At 38.2% G+C, this 21415-nt stretch overlaps 1 protein-coding gene across 2 annotated transcripts in view; it reads right to left on the bottom strand.

Moving 5' to 3' along the window:
• FGD6 (FYVE, RhoGEF and PH domain containing 6) overlaps nucleotides 1–21415 on the bottom strand; it is a 71612-nt gene that overhangs the window by 15639 nt on the left and 34558 nt on the right. For both annotated transcript variants that reach the window (XR_003531050.1, XM_027664118.1), the window contains exons 6-14: nucleotides 16253–16404; nucleotides 15310–15466; nucleotides 14539–14626; nucleotides 8960–9010; nucleotides 6081–6139; nucleotides 5913–5984; nucleotides 5369–5437; nucleotides 3642–3725; nucleotides 2439–2518 (exon numbers count right to left, since the gene is read on the bottom strand). Coding sequence is in view for 1 of the 2 variants with exons in the window: in XM_027664118.1 (XP_027519919.1) it covers nucleotides 2439–2518; nucleotides 3642–3725; nucleotides 5369–5437; nucleotides 5913–5984; nucleotides 6081–6139; nucleotides 8960–9010; nucleotides 14539–14626; nucleotides 15310–15466; nucleotides 16253–16404 (812 nt within the window). In the remaining variant the exon portion in view is untranslated. The remainder of the gene's footprint in view (nucleotides 1–2438; nucleotides 2519–3641; nucleotides 3726–5368; nucleotides 5438–5912; nucleotides 5985–6080; nucleotides 6140–8959; nucleotides 9011–14538; nucleotides 14627–15309; nucleotides 15467–16252; nucleotides 16405–21415) is intronic.

Here is a 21415-nt window from a genome sequence, read left to right as displayed (position 1 = left end):
TTCCAGGATCAGAGCCTTAGGGCACCACTCCCAGCTGAGCTAGCCTTGCCTGAGCTATCCTTAGTGAAAGCAATGCAGCTGTGTCTGCCTGGGGTAGCTCTTTGCTTCCTTATTGAGGGGGACGGGGCCAGCTGGCCTCAGCCTGTGTCAGGCTGGCACGACTGTTGTTTTCAGGACCAAACCACTACTTCTGTGCAGTGCTGTATCATGCAGATGTGCTAACTGGTTCCTCTGATGAAGAGATTTTTAGTACAATGCTGCACTGTACCATGAAAAACAATTCACATTCCTACAGATATCCCAGGAAAACTGAAACCTCAACCCAGACTAGATAAAGCAGAACACTAATGCAGTCAGTAAAACTAAACCTGAAGAGACAAAGACTTGTCTAGGCATTAATCTATACTTCTGTTATTAATTGGCCTACTTTTTATTAATAGCAATTTTTCACCAGCTTAATCGCTCCCTTCTCTGCCTCATCTCCTAGGATCATTTCAGAATCTCTTTTTTGGTGTACACTCCACATAATGCTTATTATTTGAAAAAAACACAGAAGTGAAAATTGTCTCCAGTGTCTTTAATACTAATTTTAATCAATTTTGCAATTGAGATTTTTACCACATGGGAGCCAAGAAGCTGTTAGAATAAGGCATCATTCAAAGAAGATGCACCCTGTATTGACAAGATACAAATTCTTTTCACTTTCAGGATATTTATCAATAGGAACAACATAATTAATTGGAAAAAAATATATGCAAGCACCTGTTGCTGGTAGTTTTTTCAACTGTTTCCCTCCTACACCACAATAGGCCCAGTTCTGGTTACAGACAGAAAACAATCTGAAAACTGTCATTTACACCTGGGGCCCCCAGCATTTCCTTCTTGCCATGCAAATGCAACCTCCCTCTATCACTGGTGTGTAACTTAGGGCTCTTGCACACCCATAGCTTCCACCAAGTATAAAAATAATAGAGCTAAATGCTCTCCAAAGATGCAGCATCACTAAAAAAGAAAAAACAAATCAGAGCAGCCTTAGTTGGTAAAATGAGGTAAATTCCAGCAATTTCAAGGTCAAGACAAAAGCAAGTCACAAACCATGCTGAATTTGATTAAAACGTTATACATAGGGGTTTTCCCCTACAAACCAGCACATATTTCACAGGAGTTGATTTTAATCTACCATTTAATCAGTTCCTCGAAAAGACAAGTCTATCCTGTTTTGTGGAAAATACGTAGCTTGTATTTCAAGATGATATTTTCAGAAGTTCCAATGATTTTTTGACAATTTTTTAACACAACTGAATTAAAAGTGAAATGCTGTTTCAAGTCAAGCAGAGATAAATCCACATTGTCTACTGCCATCCCATAAATGTCTTCATGTATCCCTATGACATCCAGTCACCAAGGCATCTAAGCAGCACAGACCTGCTCATATTATACTGGAGAAGAATCATACCCTAGACTGTGAAATGCACCTTTTTTTTTTCCCAAGTGTGCAGAAGAGCTATAAAAACATTTGAGTTTATTAAGAAATAAAAAATTCTCATTTCAAGTGTGTTGTTATAAATTACTCAGCCAATTGAGCTACTTCCTTTGGCAATTTTGACAATGTTAACCTTGGTCTACCCGTCAGCTACAGATACTGCTATCTTTATGCAGACATTCTCATGTTGGTATTTACAAGGTCACACAAAAAGCAGCAGTCTGCCCTTGCTCAGCCTTGCTAAACAAAGGAGAAAACATGTCTTTCTTTATTGGTATCAGCACTGTCACAAATGTCAAAACATATAAAACTTCAACTCAAGCACAGCAAAAACAACAATCCACAAAACCAGGCCTTTGCTAAAGGCATCTCAGTGAAGGTGACCAGAGCTGCTCTGGTTTAGTGGCCATGTATCCTTTTGCTGCTACATGGAGAATTTGTTTTTCTGGTAAAGACAAGCACCATTGGAGTAATTGCTGCCATAATTTCAGGTTCACAAGATCTGTTTCCTGTTTCAATTGCAGTGTTATTTTAGCTAAAAGATCAGGATGACTTCTTTCAATTTATATCAGTTACCAATAATAACATGACAATTTATTGTTAAGCTTCATATCCTGTCCTGTAGATGCAGTGACAGAGCATATCAGTAACTCTGGAAGAACAAAAAAATACTGAAAATCAAAGCCTAAAATTAATTTAATTGAAACCCTCTCAAGGAAAGGCAATGCAAGGATAATATTTCAATGTACGTGAAGTTTCTGAAAGTGTAGCTAAGCTGAAAAAGAGGAACCAAATGAGGGTTTTATTCACTCTGATTATCTGATTCCCTTTATTCTGTAATCACTCTAGCCAAGGGTAACTTTTCATTACATTAAGCGCAAAACAAGCTATAAAAAGCTTGTGGCCCGTTTGAAACCACACAGTTTTAAAATCATTATCCATTTGGAAGACTTACCTCGCTGAAAGAATGAAGGATCTCTCTACACTTTCAATGTTCAGTTCATTCTGATAGGCTTCCTGGGTTGGCTTTTTAACCTTCAGCCAAAAGAGAAAACTTTACATTCAAACTGAAATGGTACTTCTGTTGTTGCTTTAGTTTTACTTCCTGGAAAATCTCTTACATTTTTATTGCAGAAGGGGTACATTGGAGAGAAAATACTCAGAAGAGATCATACACCAGTCCAGAGGGCCCAGCTACACCAAGATTACATGCAGCCCATCCTTTTATTTCACTGTAGTTCCACACAAACACTGGAGACATACAGGGGAATGAAGCTATCAGAGACCCTCACTGTGCTTCAACATGCCCAGGCATGTTGCCCAATAAGCACCTCCTGCAACTGGGGGAAAAAAAAAGCACTGCTGCTGCTGCAGGACAAGATTTAGCCCACTGGTGTACCCCAGAGTGAGCAAGGCCTGCATCACCCTGTTGATCTTTCTGAGCTACCAAGTTTCAAACATAAGGAGGTTTAAAAGTCGAGTGGTTCTCAGTCACTACAAGACATCTGCTGGCAACAGAGATTTTGCAGCTCTGCCTGTGAAAGCTTGGACCTGGGTGCCAAATTGGCACTGCAACTGGACTTGGTGATTTTTTCTGACAGGACCAAAGACAATGATTCCCAAGGCAATGGTTTGTTGTTCCCACTGTCATGTCAGACAGTGTGTGCATGTCCCTTATCGCTAAACCCAGAGGGGCTCAGGGCTTCACTCTGATGCTTTTCACAAGGGCTCAGAAACAAAAGCCTTATCTTTCCTCAGAGTTAGCAAATCTTTATAAACCAGAGATTTGACCCACCAGGAGTTTATCATGCAAAGATGTCTAATCTCTGGTTGTGGGCAATAAAAAGTAGTTAAAAGGAAAAATCGAGGCAGTCTAAACAAAGTACAATACAAAAAATAAGTAGACAAACTATTTCAGAGTAGGACAACACTAGGTGAAATGCAGCTGAGATGATCCTGTGGCAACAGTTTTTTAGGGAAACCTAGATAGCAATCCGACAGGCCATATTATACAAGCAATGTTAAGCCTGTAGGATTGCTCTGGAATGCAAGCATATTTAATATCTCTTGCCAACAATAAACATAGTTGTGTTTTGAAAATTTGAAGGCCTGAGTTCAGGCAGATTTGGAGAAAGACTCATTTTAACAAGTGACTCACCTTCATTCCAGCCAAGGACAACATATTGTTGAGTTTATACATCCCTGACTGGACTGGAGTAGTATACAACAGGGCATCATTGAACTGTAACACAGAAGCAATGCTTTTTAATGACTAAAGACTGTTAAAAGACAGGTAATTCAGATGCATTTTACTGGATGTACAGAACTCCTACACCACTGAGATCAACTGTCCAGAAGGGCATCCTCTACTTCCTATTATTCCACTTAAGAATCCAAGAAACATTTTCATGTATGAATTAGATAACAATAGGTATCTATTTATATCCTCCTTGTGTAAATACACATTTGGCACATGAGTAAACAGTGCAAAGATGTCAAAGAACAGGCTGTCAAAATGGACAAAAATGTTTCTCATGTACACAGCCATATGATATAGTAAACTACTTTAAAGGGATATTAGAATTAACCATTCAAACAAACCAAAACAATCCAGAAACTTGGAGAAAGAAGAATGGAGATTAGCAATTTATGATTAAAAGGACAAACTTATTTATACATACCATGTGAATTTTACCAGTTTAAAGTGCATCTACTGTTTATTTCCTGTTCTACCAGACTCAGATTAATTCTGCACACTTACTGAACAGTTGCTAAGACTTTTTTTATTTTCTGTGCTGTTCAACCCATGGATCCATACTTCATTTACTGCACAGAAACAGATGCCAAAACCTGAAGTGTCTTGTTTTTGCTATGATGTTCTTTGCAAAATAACAAAATGTTTCAGGAGCCTTATTAAATCTTCACAACATGATCAATGGAAATATTGCTGCTCAAGTGTCTAAAGGTATAAGCACTAGCCTGTACCATTTATATCTAAACCAACCAAACAAACAAAACTAAAAACCCAAACCAAACAAACCCATTGCCCCAAAAAACAAAACAAAGAAAATCCAAGCCACAGACACTCAAATTAGCAACATGTAATTTGTGAAGTTCAGCTCAGGATAGCACCAGATTTTTGAGAGTATTATCATAACTGATTCCATGACTGCCTAGGGAAATATTTATTCATACTACAGTAACCACAAGACAGATTTCAGCCAGGACTGTGGACCAATAATGTCATAAATTACACATGATAACAGCTGCTAAATAGAAGAGATAAACGAAAGGTTCAAGTGGAAACAGAAACTTCAGAGATGCACAGAAGTTTCAAAATAAAGCAATAACAGAGACAGGAAGAGAACCCAGCACTTAACTTCCATTCCAGTGCTCTACTCAGGATGCATGGGACCTCCTGCAAGGGAAAGGAGAGAGGAGGAGGGAGGGAGTGGGGAAGGAGAAAGCAGGAGGAAGAGAGAGGGGGAAGGAGAAAGGAGGAAGAAGGGGGCAGGGAGGGGAGGGAGGGAAGGGTGCAATAGCAGTGCCAGAGTTCTAGGTTTCAAGACCTGGTACAGCTAAGTGGGATGGAGTAACTGTGTTTATTTCCTCACTACCACAGATAACGTCTTCTCATAAAAGCTCTCAGATTTTAAATAAGCATTGTTCAAAATAGTACATTTTAGTGAGAAATGGTTTTCTACTAAAATTAGTGCATATGCCACAGATGATCTCTCTAAATTAGAACTAAATAAGTAGAACAGCAAAAATTGGTAATTTTTTCTAGTACTTGCAGTTATTAGTTACTTATGTTTACAGTGTAATGTTTCAACCACTTAAAATTACACTCGTATTAGACACAGAGCAACATATACAACATCTTACCAAAAAAAACATTCGTGGCTGCATGACCTTCCGTGACAGCTTCATCAGTGTTCCCTCTTTCAGAAAGACCTAGTAAATTAAACAAAATTAAAACTAGGTTTTTAGGGCAGAAGCCATGCAAATGAGCTGACTTCTTCATCACTATTATGATTATGATTATGATTATTATTACTACACTAGAGGTGTTGCAGAAGTTTTGGGATTCAAGGTTCCCTTTCTGAGAAAAGCCGTTTATCCTTAGGTTTCTCTAAAAGCGAGTGTGAATGACTGCAGTACAGTTTTCCATGCTGCACTTGAAACCACAACAAATATAAGGTTAAGCTTGAGGACAAAAACCTGCCTGCAAGATCTGGCAAGGTATCTAAAAAATGTCTAAAAAACACCCCACACACATGGAGAGGCAGTATTCACTTGACTGTTAGAACTGAATAATAAAGCAATGGACCATTTTTCTTCTTGGTATGTGCCAGCTCCAGTCCTTTGCTTGCATATCATCCATGCTGCACTTTACTGCAATCTGCTGAATGCCATCTGGAGGACCTACCCTTCCTGGCTGTACGATCTCATGGTGTCCATTTAAACTGTATTGGATCTGCATGAGTTTCTGAAAGTTATCCTACGGGAAGAAAAAGCAGAAGATAAGTACTTGCCCTTGCATCTCTGACTTTTTTTTTCTTTTTTTAAGACCAGCTTCGTAAGTCAAAATACTTACACCCTGCTTCATGATGTCATTGGCATGGTTTGCAACTTCTATGACAACAGCTAAAGCATCTGAAGGATGAAGAAATAATGCTTTGGTTATAGCGACTAGTTAGCATTGGTATTACGTAAAGCACAGGTATGACATTGCATTTCCACATAATTCCAAGATTTAAGGAACTGATTATACAGTCACTGCATTCAGGAGCACTTCCCATAAATCCCATTCGATTATGGTTTAATAAATATGCTCTAGCAAGTCATTGCTTCAACTACAGTGTCAATGATTTCTTACAGCTAATCAAAACAGTCCACAAGCAAAAGTAAATCCCAGTTTCTCACACAACTAATTATTTACTCTACTTACAGGAGAAAAGTTTACAATATTTTAACAGAGACTATGTAGGGACTAAGTTTTTTCCATTTTACCCAACTGCCACCAGTGTTAGTCACGGAAGACCACCTAGACAAATTATACAAATCTCTGCCATTTCTTTCTTCTGCCTTTAGTTTTACTTCACCCTCAAGATACCAGTCAAATATCAGGTGAACACAGTGAGTGTTCAGTCCAAGGATCTTATCCAAAACCCTGTAATTTACTTAAGTAGAAAAAAAGAGACTTATTGAGTTAAAAGCTAGGACAACTGTTCTGATAAAATGTAGTCTCTAAAGCATTTGGCACCTTCTTCTAAGTAATTCAAGTACACTAAGGCACTTCAAAGAAAGGACCTACATTTGGTTAAAAATCCACAGAGAAGCATACCAAACCAGGCAAAAACAAAGGTTTTTTTTCCCAGGTAGTAATTAGAGTATTAGTACTGTAGAATGCATACACTTCCCTTATTGTTGAGTCATATTTGGAAAGAAAGCATGTTGAAAGAGATAGCTGTCTGAACTGAAAGGTTCAGAAGGTCATGAAGCCGTATAAGAAACTAAACAGATGTGAACAAAAAGCTCATCCTAAGTCAATCTAAGAAGAATTTTTGTACAAGATTTTCATGAACCAAGGCAATGCAAGCACAGGAGTCAAACAGTTAAAATACACAGCAGATATCAAGCATTTGATCAAAATTTAAGTTTATATATAGATGTCATAGCATCAACTGAGCCTGCTGAAAAAGAGCTGGTGGTCTCCTAGTAGGAAATATAAGAAATGTTGTGCTGCTTCAGGCAAAACACTCCCCAGCTCCCATCTGCATGGAATATGATGAAGGGAAATTTAGCTAAATTCATTATGACAGAAATGAGTACCTGATTCTTTCTGTTATACGTTTCTTCATCTATGAGTTATATCTATTAAAAACTTAAAATTTTACTCAGATTTCAAGGAAGATTGAAGAATTTTAGAGAAAATTAGAAAATTTTCTGTTTATTGAAGGGAAAGTTCCAGGATCTCAGGATCACTTACACAGCCAAGACTAAATGAATCTAAATAACAACATAAAATAATCTACAGGGATAAAGAGCATTCCACTTATACCACTTAGCTGAAGTAATGTATTCAAATGAGGGTTATGAAGAAGAATTGTGCTATTTTGGTATTTTTCCAAGAACAGTAACCACAACCAAGCCTAGTGTCCCTCTCCACTCCCCCCCCCCAATGGAATTAAAGAACTAAGCAAAATCAGAACTAAGTTAAGCTTAATCATTACAAGAACCTGGCGAGTAAAGATTAGATTTTCTTTTCTTTACCCAAGTTCTAAGATAGACTATCAAGCATCTCAAATTAACACTCTTATTGTTACAACTAAGCTTCAGTTTTTATCTTTGATGTATGAAGGGAGAGAAAAACATTGTAGAAGGTACAACTACAAAAAATAGAGAAGTTGGAGAAATCACAAGAAAATGTAAAGTAAAATATATATTTAAGTTGCTCACTTTTCAAGTGGTCAACTATATAATGTGCAACGCAAGCATTAGTTTGTTCACAGCCATAAGAAGTGCAAGATGAACTCAAAGAGTCATTGGTTAAAATATTTTTGGCTTCTATCTTCACCGTACTCAAACAAATATGTCTAAATGTCCCAAGAAGGACATTTACTCATATATTTTACAATATTGTATCAGCAGACAAAGCAAACTTGGCTCAGTGCATTGAAGGCACTCACTGAAGTCCAATCAACTACAGTTGCACAATCCTCCTAAACATAATGGGCTTGAACAAATGTCACTAAAGAGTGAAATAAGTGACAGGGTGTCATGCAAATGAAATGGAAGCATTGACTGGGAGTATTTTTGTATTGCTAAGGCACACACTGCAGAAGGAAACAGCCTGAATGTGCACTGCATTTATATGCTTGAGTTAAACCAGTTTAATCCCACACTACTATGAAACGTGTGGTCCCGTCCTCTTCATCACCAACTATTCCTGCTCATTTCCTTTGATCTCCTTTCTCCCCACATGCAGGCAAACTTGTGTAAGTCACCTGTGTTTGTGCAACTTGTGACAACTCAAACTGGAGAACACCTCAGGTTAAATATAACTCAAGTCAGCTCCTTTATCTTGTTCACTCCTGCCACATGGACACTTGTTCTGGCACAAGTCAGAGAGAGGATGAGGCCAGAAAGGCTTATAGTTGGAGAGAGCAGCTGGTAGACAAGCTGCCTGTCATGAAAGGTCTACAGATGCAAGGACTGTCTCTTTCAATAGCAGTGCCCAAAATATCTGTTTAAGTTGTCTGGAGAACTTCACTCTTACCTCTTGGGTGAGCTGACATGACTGTCAGCTCCAGACTTTTTTGAAATACAAGCTTGCAATCTTTTTGTATCTCTGCTGAGAAACTTAGAACTAAATAGAAAACATTTCTATTACTGACTTAACATTTTGCAAGCACTTAAAATCTGGAAACATCATAAGTACATAAGTTGTTTTTATTTTAAATAGACATTTACCTTGAGTATCCCTGTAGTCTGCAGATTCTTCTAAAAGATTCTTTAAATAATCTGTATAAAGAAAAAATAATATAGATATAGTTTTGTTAAATAAATAAACACCACCAAAAAGTAGTAAAAACCACCTTTTTCCTGAAAATCTGCTTCTCAGGCAAATCCATGCCACAAAGATCTGCTACCTAATCTTTTAAATCTGTCAAAGTAATAACAAAGTGAAACCTGGCATTTCCATAAAGAAAGTATTTCTTTATATTTGCTCAGTGAAGAGATGGCTATTGAAACAGTGGCTTTCTCCAATGACAAATGGTATGTTGCATATATTATTCCAGAACAAAACAAGCAAGTGAAAAATAAGTACATACGTGCAATCACGTTTAAGCTGAAGGAAAAAAATTTGAAGATTATAGATATTTGCTTGAGCACCTAACTTGTTTATAGAAGTTAATAAAAAAGTAGTCCATTACAGAAGATCTCATTATGATTAATATTTTTCAGTAATAAAAATAGTATATGCCCCTCAGTGTTCAAACAGGCATTTCTGGTTTTCCATTATAAATGTAATTCGACCACAAGATGGCACCCTCAATCCATTGAAGTCTTGGTAGTTTTAAAATCTATTTTACTTAGCATTTAAAATTAACTCCAAACGTATGACTATACAAAAAAAACATTCCCTTTGAGTTTCCATTCCCTAGTCGAGTGTCTAGTTCATCAAAAAGTGCAATACCCTGTCAAAGATTAATATATATCCTCAGTAAAAAGTCAACTGTTTATTCTCTATACTCTATAACTTTGAACTGCTTAAAATTGAAAGCAACAAAACCAGAAACATTCAAAGAAATATACGTTAGGTTGATAAAAGCAACAAATACTGATTTATAATTACCTTTTAAATGAAGTATTAAGATTCTAGAGGATCTACTGAAAACTAACTATATGTAATCTAGCAAGCATTCAATTTTAGCTTCGCAGTTGTACAAGTTTCATGTAGGAGTGAAATAATTCAACTCCCACATGCTTGCCCTACCCAAATTCATTCTTTTATTCAAAAAGGATCAGGAGCCAATTGTTCCTTGCCTTCATAAGATGTCTTGCTTCATGCATGCCCCTCAGAGATCGCTCAGTGTCTTGTAATCTTTTCCTTATGCACAGAATTAAAAGGGAATTATTGAAACATGTTTCTGCAGCAGAATTGCTACAAAGAGTGAGAGAACCTGTCATGTTTACTGAAAGTTTTGAGAAAAACAGAACTACAAGAAGAGAAACATTTGGCACTCAAATTTTATTTTTTGGCAGAGACCTAAGGGAGGATCCAAGGGAGAAGCATGAAGAGCAGGTTGGAGTGAAGGAAGAGGAACCAGCTGGGAGGCGTGGATGGAGCACTGGGAGATCTGGCTGGCTGGGCCAGGGAACACCCACAGCTATCTGCTCTCCTCAGAGTTCTGCCTGATCATTAGCAGGCCCTGGATAATGTCTGATCTTTTAAGACAAGTCTGACATGGCACCAAGACTTCTCCAGCTATACTCCATTAATATTTCATCTTCCTGTCCCTCAAGATCTCATGCTGTAGTAGCTAGCAGACATTCTAGCGCAATATTTAGGTGGACATATATTCCATTAAAAAAATGTAGTTAATCTTGCTTCACTTTGGGTTATGCTGGCAAGAATAGGGTTATGGGTTATGCTTGTGTAAGAGAAAAAAAAATTAACAGGAAGTATTTTGAAAAGAACTGAGAAGAATTCACAGTTTTTAACTTGGTTTAACCTGTAGGAACCTGTCACAGATATGACACCAGCTGTCCTCTCCTGCCCTGCCTGCAGACAGGTACTCCCTCAAGTTGGAGCTGTGCCATACTGCTGAGGCAGAGCACTCTTGGGATTCCAGCACAAAGCCAACAAATTAAAGCTTTAAAATTGCAACTTGATCTTCATTGGGGCCAGCACAAAGGACTCCAGCAGTAATCTCCCAGTGTAAAGAATGAGTCCCTACAGCTCATACAAAAATAAAAATAAACCTGCCAACCACATGCTCACCTCTTTGGGCTGAGAACAAGAGGTAAGGTGGGTATATTTTCCTCATCTGCAAATGTACAGCTGGTTCTCTAAGACACTGTCCCTAGTACATGGAGACATCCAATTTAATATCCAAAGTAATTACAGTGGTAACTTAAAACCAGAGACCCAAGACGGGAACTAATTATTTCTTGGCATAGTCATGCTTTATGACATGTTCCCCAAAACAACACTTTACATCACTCAAAAACATTTTGGATGGGTATATTCTTGCATTTTAAATTATATAATCAGTGAATATAAGAGAGAAATTTAGAGATTTTAACATAACTGAATTTAAAATTCTGCAGCTTTTGTATTGCAAGACTGGAGTCAATAAAACTGTAAAATCCTGAAAATGATAAGTAGCTAATTTTCATCATAGTACTCTTTATGTGTATCTGGTAAGTGGACCTCAGTTCATAGCTAAAACTCAGCTTCAGAGAAGCATCAGAACAGATATTTTTAGTCTGTTCTGTGAATAAACACTGGAAATTCTGTGCTTGCAGCAGCTTTCTGGAGGTACTGGCATAAACTATGCAGACAAGCCAATTTCAAAGACATGAAAAACATTACAGAAAAATTTTGCAAAAATATTCCTAGATAAAATAAATACAAAGACAGATATTAAGATGAAACAATATCTACTGTTTTTGCTAAAAAAATTTTCCCCTCTGAAGTGTGCTCTAGTTGTTCAGACTAGACAGATCTTAAGTATACCTTCAGAAATTCATAATTCTGCCAGATACACCAAAACACAACAAAAATCAAAAAAAAAGGCACACAAGTACTGGTTTTGTGATGAACAAAATTTCCTTATGTTCTTCTTCTACCTGACAGCAACCAGCAATTCTCTCTTCTTGCTGGGGGGCAGTGACTATCACTTCTTCTCCTGATTAAAATTATCTTTTGCTTCATTAACTGCCTTTTCTCTTGGGTTGTCTAATTTAACTAAATTAAACTCAAAGCAATTGTTCCCCAGCACATAACTGGCCTTGAGTCTGACAATTCTATTTCCAACCTGAAAAGCAGCAGTGTGCCAAAGGCTTGTTTTTCACCCCCCTCACTATATCCCAGTTAAGGATAATAAAAGACACTCTCTCTGCCAACCTTGTGTTGGGAAAGAGAGAATAGAGACTTATCCTATGGCAATCAAGAACCTGTTCATATAGCACAGTCTCAAGTCATCTACTCAAATCTTTTTGAGAAAAGAGAATCACCTCTCCTTCATTTCTATATGAAATCCCTGAAAACCCATCTGATCTTTGCTGTATAGAGCTTGGGGCCAGTATGTCAAGAAGTGGAAGTCCACTTACTGGACTGGAGAAGCTGTATAATTAAAGAGAAACACTGCTGAGCCTTGCCTTTCCTTGACTGATTTATGAGCCCACCTGCTCCTGCTTTGGTTAGCACAAAAGTAACTCCACTTCAAAGCACAGCAACAATCTTGCGACGTGACCAAGTAGCAGCAGGTTACCAGTACAAAGCTGTCCCACTGACACAGAACATGTAAATAGGAAGAAATCCCTGTTGACTTAGGCCTGACAGCTTCATTTCCTGGATTATTTTCACTCCTCTGCTCTGACCCTCCTCCCCACAGTTCCCCACTGTCTTCAGCCTGGGCAGCTGCTCCATCACTGCCTCTCACCCACTGCAACAAAAGAGATACAAGTGTTTTGCATCCCCCCAGATATTCATATAGCACAGGTTTATACAGGCATTGCTCAATATTACACAGAGCTGTTGGAAGGTAACAAAGCAGATGGGTCATCCACAGAGATATAGAAGAGTGAGAATCTCAAGGACAACAGATGTGTGATAGATTGAACAGGCTGAAAATTAAACAGATCCAAAATGACACTCTCCAGCCCCAGCACAATTAAATTCTTGGTCTGACGTCTTTTATTGCTTCACAGAACAAGAGAAAATCACTTTTCTAAATCCATCACCAGCATGGCAATCCCCCCCTTCCTTTCAATAGCATTTACAGGTGTATTTAAAGCTGGGCAGCCACAGTAAGGTCTGCAGACTGGGGAAACCCACAGCAACCCCCCATCAACACAGAATGAGTTTTTTTTAGGGTCTAAACCAGCCTGTTCCAGCCACAGTGACAGCTAATGATCACGAAGAATTCCCCTTCAACATCTGAGTTTTGTTTCAGTGCCATTCATCCCTGACATCTCTCGCTTTGCTGTGTATATTGACACTGGCATTTGCTCTATTCTGATCCTCTGTTCAACCTTTTCAATTAAAACCTTTGAACTTATCCAAAGTTCTCCTGATTTTGAAGTGTATAACAAGCCTATACCATGTCCTAAGTCAATATCCTTTTAAAATAAAGCAGTTCCCCAAATGCCATTTTACGGTTTAATTTCATCAGTTAAGAGTCATTAAGATTTTCCACTATAAAGTATTCCATTTAAGGAGTTTTCTCCTTTTTTCAACACCTGTGAGTTTAATGAGATGATTAAAATGAAAACAGTCACTGTTAATAACTTGGTAACTCCTGCTTAACACTTTAGTCTGTATCTCCCACAGCATCACTAGTCTAAGTACTTGCTGGGGAAATGCCAATGAGCTGTTACAGAGCCAAAAAAAAAGGTCACAGAGCATTTTATTTTGCAGTTACTACATAAACAGAGGCTATTTTTAAATTGCTCAGCAAGAAGCAATGGCTCTCAAAAACAATGCCTTAAGTATTTCCAAATCCTTACAGGAGCCATCCCCCTCTTACAACAAACACATCTCAAAATACTTCACAAAGGAGGCCTCTGTCACTGCCCTCCCCTTACAGACAGAAAAACCCACTGCATCATGGAGAAGACTTGCTCAAGGTCACCCAAACATGCCAGTGCCAGAGCAGGGTCCAGAGCCCAGATTTCCTAGTCCCAAACCAGCTCCTTAGCGTACAATGCCCCCGTAACAAGCCTTAAGCACTTGTAAATGTACACTAAAAACATGTGTTCTGCCTTTAAAACAGAATGGATTTTACAGTCAAAACACCTGGGTGGGGGAGAAACGGAGAAGCTACTACCAGAAGTTCACAGCTGCATAGACATCTTTCTTCTCCTAGCTCTGATTTTCCATACTGCCTTTTTCATTCGTTAAAGAAGAAAAATCACCCATCAGCCCCCTCCCCACCCCAAAAAAAAAGGAAAACCCAAAGCAAAACAGGAGCATTCCAACCCTTAAGGAAATGACAGGCTTCTATTAGGACAGAAACAAAAACCACCACAGATTTCATGTTTTCCATGTGCTGCTAAATGTACCATCAGACCACACCACGGTGTTAGAAATATTAGCACCTTGCCTGTGTATCTTATCTCAATCAATATTAACAACGAAAGCCTCTAAACCCATGCCATGTTTTAAAAAGAGCTGCATATATTGTGCCATGTTTTTTAAAAGCCTCACATATCCAAAGTCAGATAAACATGCTTTACAGATGGGTACAACTGCCTGAAAACAGGTTTCCTGGGGCATGTGAAGACTGGCTTGTTCAGCCTGACAAAGAGCTTGACTGTACCTGTCAACAGGAGCCTGTATTGGGGAATCCTCTGAACTGGCTTGAGCAGATAGTGCTTGAGGGCCAGACTAGCACAGCGAGGGCTCATCTGAAAGAAACATGCAAAATAAATGATTCCATGGCCGTCAAAGGCTCTGGCAAAAGAAAACATGCCTAAAAACAACTACTGATTATACTGGATAAGATTTATCATTAAGAAGTGTGACCACCAGTGTTAAACACTACACTACAGAGCAAGCATTTCTGTGTAGAAGACTGCATGCAAAATTACTCATGCGTTAAAATATATCAGTAAGCGTTCATATGCTGTGGATTCAAAACAGGTGCTTTGACTTAGGAAGATGAGAGGTGAAACTTTCCAGAAATAAAGGAAACAGGGTGGCAAGGGCAACATGCTCCTTTGTGATCCCTTCAGTGTTCATTAGGCAAAAAGGCAGAGAAGATGGGAGTGCTCACTGCAGAAGTTTTAATTAATCCAAAGTTTTAATTAATTGTTTAATTAATTAAACACTTCTAAAGACGACACAGAATTAAAAGATCCATGCTTCAAAAATGCTAATTATCTTGAATTTGCATTCAAAATAATGCGAATCTGAAAGACCCAAGTCCTTAAAAAGGCCTCTTGTATTCTTCATGTCTCAATCCAAGACTGCAGCAAAAAAACCCACCACCAAAACACAAAAAATTGAGGACAGTTTCTAAAGCCTTGCGGAGGATCACAATTGCTAAAAAGTCACAAAATAGGATATATCTTACAAAAGAATACAATACCTCGAAGTCTTTGACTACTGAAGCAAACCCTGCATTCTTCTTACACTGTTCATCTAATAATGCAACATTTTTATCAAATTCTTTGATGTAAGTTGAATACATCTTTAGGTAGGGACCCTTTTTAACAAATATATCAGCGATTCTTTGATGTTCAAGCCTAGAAATAGAAAAAAAAAAGGCGCAGTTAGAGCTAAAAATAGCGCACATCTTAACCCTACAGCAAAACATCTATCCCTTTCAGAGTAAGATGTGCTAGTTTATGTTCTGAACAAAAGCTTACAGTGCAGCAGATAGGCACCCATCTCAGTAGCTACTCTGGAAAACTTTATTAGGCACGAGTCAACACACTAGTGTTAGATGACAACCACTTAACACACAGTCTTTTTTAAATGGTCTTGAACTGTTTGAACACTTCAGTACCAAGGTTGATTTCTGAGGAAATGGATCTTCAAACTTAACAGCAAGTCTTTACCCATTCCAGTCCTTTGTCAGTAGGTTTTGTATTGCTGATTTGGATTCACCCACCACAGTAACTGAGAATGGACTTCAAGGCGTCAATCAGTGCTGTTTCTGATCAGTAGATCTAAACTACCTCTAAAATGTGAACTAGTCTTCAGGACAGCCTCCTTTTCCCCTAATGAAATTAGTGCACTTACCATGCTCATACAAGGACCAGACCTTTCAATTAAAAATAAAATTTTAAATAAAAAGTGTGGTTGCTACGAAAATGTATTGGCATGCCTTGTGGACCTTTGTATACATCTAAATGGCAAACAACCACATCTAAATGAAAAATAATCTCCTATACTTTCAAAGTAAATTCTGTCATTTAAGAAGGCACGTAAAACATAAACAAGAGTCAAGCCATGATCACATGGAGTCACATAAGCACCACAGATAAATTTCAACATCAAAGGAGTGGTATCCCTTTATTGATAGTCACCAGTGAGATAATCGCTCTTCCAGTTCCCTCAGGAGGTCCCGATTGAGTTCGTAGAGCTGAGGTAGGTAATAGAGGATCTGATTCAGGATCCTGTCCTCAATCACTGGCTTTCCAAGCTGCCTAGAGGCATGCGCCACAGCATCCCGGAAATCCTGCCAGAGTACAAAGAGGACAGAAACCCCCCTTGCCATGAGTGAACAGCCTTCAAAGCACCAACACAGAGAGCACAATGGAGTTCTCATTGCAGACATTCCAGGCGCTGCTCCCTATTACCAAAGGCAAGGCGGGTACCATCTGGGTTATGTTTCCCTGCAGCTTCAATTTACTCCCCTGGGACTGCCTTAATCCCTTTGGTTTAACACTGGAGCTTTACTTGCTTGCTCCTGTATGCATAATATAGAAGTTTTTCATTATTTTTACAACATACCCTTAAGAAATGTACTGGTATTACATATGAGGAAACCAAGGAGGGATAAACAAAGCTTGTATCTGCAAGGTTGTTGGCAGCCTTGAGTGTCTTTGTGCAAATATGTAAGTCAAAAAGCAAAACTGTTATATCACTAATATGATCATAGTATCATACTTAAAAATCACAGTAGTGTTCATAAGTCATTTACAAATGCCATTTTGGAAGATGTTCCTGGTGGACAAAACGTAGGGTTACAAAAAATTACTATATGTAGCAGCTCTTCTATATACAGGAAAATTAACATCTAACAAAAAGATACTGTAATCACATATGGGAACCATGAGATTTCAAATGTTAGCAATGATCAAAACTAACACCGGTATCTTCCAAACATTTAGAGGGAGAAGGAAAACCTGTTTACTCTTGAAGAATCTTATAGCATTTTTATGCTAAAACCATCTCCCTACAGGACAGAGATGAGGCTGGTTGATTCTTATTAAACTATTCAGAACTAAAATCTTGGCCCCACACAAGTCCGCATGGCCAGGATTGAAACTCAGTATCTATTACACAAGGTATTTTCTCTATTTACATGCAAACAAAACTTCCAAAAAGGTTAGAATTTAGCATTTCACTTGAAAAACAACACTGTTGAAACTGACAAAAAAGAAAAGACAAATTAGGTGGCATCATGTCTCACCTGAATTTGGGCAACAGCAGACAAAAGAGAATCAATACATAATGGCTCTTTCTGAATTTGTGGTTAATGAAACCTGGTAGCACATGCACAATTCTCTTGGTATCCTGAAAAAGGTGACCATCAACATACTTTTAAGTACAATGATGAGTTATATTTTAAATGTGCATGGGGTCCACACCTGCCTTTGAAAATCTGTAGTGTCCTCGGGTTGGGGGCAGGGGGGGGGAATTAATCTCCCCTTTTCCTTCTCCTCAGGTCTATTACTACCAGTCTTACTAGCTATCTCATCCATACAGCATCTGGCACTATTTAGGGTCCCTCAAACTTAAACCTCAACTTTCCCTGCTCTCTCTCCTGATTATGTCAGCTCTGGGCAGCATGAGCTCCAGACACACTTTCTTGCTTTGTGACCCTCTGGGTCACGAAGGCTGTGGCTGGGCAGTTCTGGCAAGAAACTGAAAGGAGATACAGGGCACTGGCTGTGCTGGGGGAAGGCTGAGAACTAAATGCAAGGGAGTTAAAAAACAGATGGCATTATTCATATGGAAATGTTCTGGTTTACATCCTCTGTGCAGACTAGTGACACATAGGTTAACTACCAGCTGCATCTTATGGGTTTTTCTGACCCTAGGGCATTGCTTAACACTGAAATGATACATGGAATTACAATGGCAAAAGCTCAAATGAGGCATTCTGGAGAGCTTCATGCAAAATGCATCATCATATTATGATAATTTTCTCCTCGCCCCTTCCCCCCAAACACAGGCACATACAATATAGAGTATGTACTTTGCCATAGGATGAAACAAGAATGTTGTCTGAATGTCATAAGACTACTTGCATGACGAAAAGAAAAGCATTTTGTCTGTACAGTAATCAACAACTCAGGCTTTCCCCTGACCAAACAATAAAAGGAGAGCAGGGAGCCAGGTTTAAGCACTAGATAACACAGGAATGTCATCTGTAGTTAAGAGCATTTATTTAACTTCTAGATACAGCATTCAAAGAGTCTGCAGGGTGTTTTCCAAACACAGATTTGGTTTTTCAACTAGCTTGATCCAAAGTCCATCAGCTTCATCAGGGTTTAGATCATGCCATGAAAGGCTCTATCATTAAAACAGCCAACCAAAACTTTGCTTCATCACCCCCTCTGCCCCCTTCCACAACTGAGTAAACTGAGGAAGCCTTGCAGAGAGGAAATGCAGGGAAGAAAAATAACATGAAGCTTTCAAATTATGTGAACCAGCTCGTGAAACAACAAGAGGTAAACTTCATGGCTTTTTTTTCTTTTTAATTATCAAGTCTTCACTACTGACTATGCATTTGTCATTGTAATCATATTAAGATTTATTTTTAACCTGGCAGTGGGTGTGAAGTAACTGTCATGCCAAGTTCATCTTGAGATAAACTTAAGAGTTGAAAGCAGAGAGCACATGCCTCGGCATTGGGGGTGGGAAAAGTCAAACAAATGTAACAAGGCTGGAGTTAACAGTGTTTACACTTGAAGGTACTGGCCTTCTGAGAAAGTAATTTCTTATCCAAAATGACAAAACATAGAACAGGTCTGTTTTAATTACCCGATGTAAAATATGTTAACTTACAAAGTAAACCCTGAAATTTCACTCCAAAGGGTGGAAGGTATTCAGATGACAACTTTTTAGATGAATGACTTACAAATTAGAAATTGCAGTAAAAGTAATTGAAAGCACCAGAACCTAGCTCCTTCTAAAACTAAATCTGTTCACTGCTAAATTAAAACAGAATTGTTCTTGCAAATAATATATACATTGCTCTGATATCTATATATGCCTGGGTGAAGTGATTTACATTGCAAACATATTTAGCACATAGTTGTATATAACACTGCTGAAAAGCATTGCTTTCATCGGTCTGTTCAAAGACAATCACCTAGGTTGTCCTAGAAATTATTCTGTTTGAAGCACTGCAGCAATTCATTACAGTGAATTTTAAAGAGATTTTCTAATTGAAAATGAGCCTTTCAAATATTACTATCTTATTCATTAAAAAACCTCTAACCAACCAACACAACCCCAGCTTGCCTCGCTTTGGAATTAATGTGCTCATTTCACTGAAAAACATTTGCAACTCTAGACAAGTTTCATATGCTGCATGACAAAACCCAGAATATTATGCTAGTTATACTGAATCATCTCAGCTTTTTACCAGGATGATTTTTTCCTTTTAAAAGAGGGGGGGCTATTGTAGACTTTCTGAAATGCTCATTTACAGTTTCTACATTATATTCTGGTCCAATAATAATCTTATGATACCACGTTTTACTGCTTAGGTAAAGGTAATTGTCTTCACACAGCTACTTCCAGAGGACACCATCCATCACCACCCCTGGGAAGAACATTCTTTCCAAACCAGAAACAGTTTAATTTATTCTAGACTGAGATAGCATCCTGCTGGCTACTTGTCCATTTGAAAATCTAGTCTAGGCATATTAAGGGCTTTTGAGTACATAATGCTGCCGAATTACTGAAGATATAACACTTCTAACTTGAAAACGTTTGGGGAATTTTATTTATCCTATTAGTATGCACTCCCCCTAGAGCTGTGCAGTATTTGAGAAGGATACCACCATCACTGCTTGTGTTTCCTCCCACCTCTCCTTCAATGCAGCTTCCTTAAATAAGCAAAGTGCCGTGATATCTGAAATAATTCTGACCCTGTTGTGAATCATATGCGGTCAGCACTTCCCCTCTGCAAAGGCCCTGACTCACAACCCCTCCCAGTTCTTTCCACTGGAGGATTCCCAGCCCACAGCAAAGCGACCTACCCACATCAGTCTAAGGAGCAAAGGAACAAGTTTAGTTGTAAACCAAGAGGTATAGAGCAGACTAAACCCTCCCTCACCTGCTGGCTGGGTTAAATGAACCTTCAGGTATCTAACAGCTGAATGCACGTAATTTCAAATGGATGAAATTAAAACTTCTTGGAAATTTAACAGAAGGAGAAAGTACTACATGATCTAAACACGGTCACGTATTTTCCTAAGTCTTCAACCAGCATTCATCTTGGACCTGTTATCTCAAAAAATACCATCAGCAAAATAAAAATAAGTCATAATCCCTTCCACTGAGGTACAACTTTCAGCTAAATGCACCTGCAGATAGCTCAAATATCAGTTTCATTTAAGGAAAAAAAGTATGTTTGCACTTGGATGCTTTTCAAGGAAAACACACACACACACAGACATCCTATGGGGAGGGAGGAGAGAAGGGGAAGATGTTTCATGCTCTGGGGAACAGCCAGGCTGCTAGATATGACAAACTGTAAACATGACTGCTTAGGAATACAGCTACAGATTTCCCAAATACAGTATTTAAAACATAAATAGGCACTCCTAACGAGAGTCAGACTATTAGCTAAATTAAACTGCAGCAACTGTAGTTAATGAAGACTATGACTAAGTGTGGATTGAGACATTTTTCAAACATATGAGATTACTTCTGGAAAGGTGCAAAGTAGTTTCATGCATTTTTTTTCTCAGGTAGTAAAATAATTTATAAGTCTTTAACAACATAAGATAGTTAATTTTTTACAACAATCAATGATTTGACCGTGGCATTTTCCCAGAATGTTATTTCAGGGAATAGGATGGGTAGTAGAACAATGTTTCCTTCTAAACCTAAACTATTTCATTAGTCTTCTTGATAAGAAGTTGCAACTCATTGTCAAATACCCTAATCAGCAATTCTAAAGCACTTCAGAGACTAAAAATTTGTCGACATATTCACCTCAGACTGGTCAAGTATTGGAATTTTACAGATGGAGAAAAAGAAGTTGGAGGTTGAGAGAATTTTTCACAGCCAAACAGTAGGTCAGTTGTAAGCCAGGACCAGAGGTCAGAACTTCCTTTGCTCCAAAGCCCATAGCTATTAATTTTTTTAATCTATATTTTCATCACATTCTTTTTCCAAATTTACTACGAATTATTTTTCATAATATTTGGCTATAATATACAAAAATACAAGTTTATATATAGATAGATAGATTATAGATGTATATAGTTTTTATAGAGAGAATT

The sequence above is a fragment of the Corapipo altera genome, unplaced genomic scaffold (genome assembly GCF_003945725.1).
Source record: "Corapipo altera isolate COAL_440 unplaced genomic scaffold, ASM394572v1 1, whole genome shotgun sequence".
NCBI lineage: Eukaryota > Metazoa > Chordata > Aves > Passeriformes > Pipridae > Corapipo > Corapipo altera.
The sequence above is the reverse complement of the archived record's forward strand: the minus strand, read 5'-3'. Positions and strand labels throughout refer to the sequence as shown.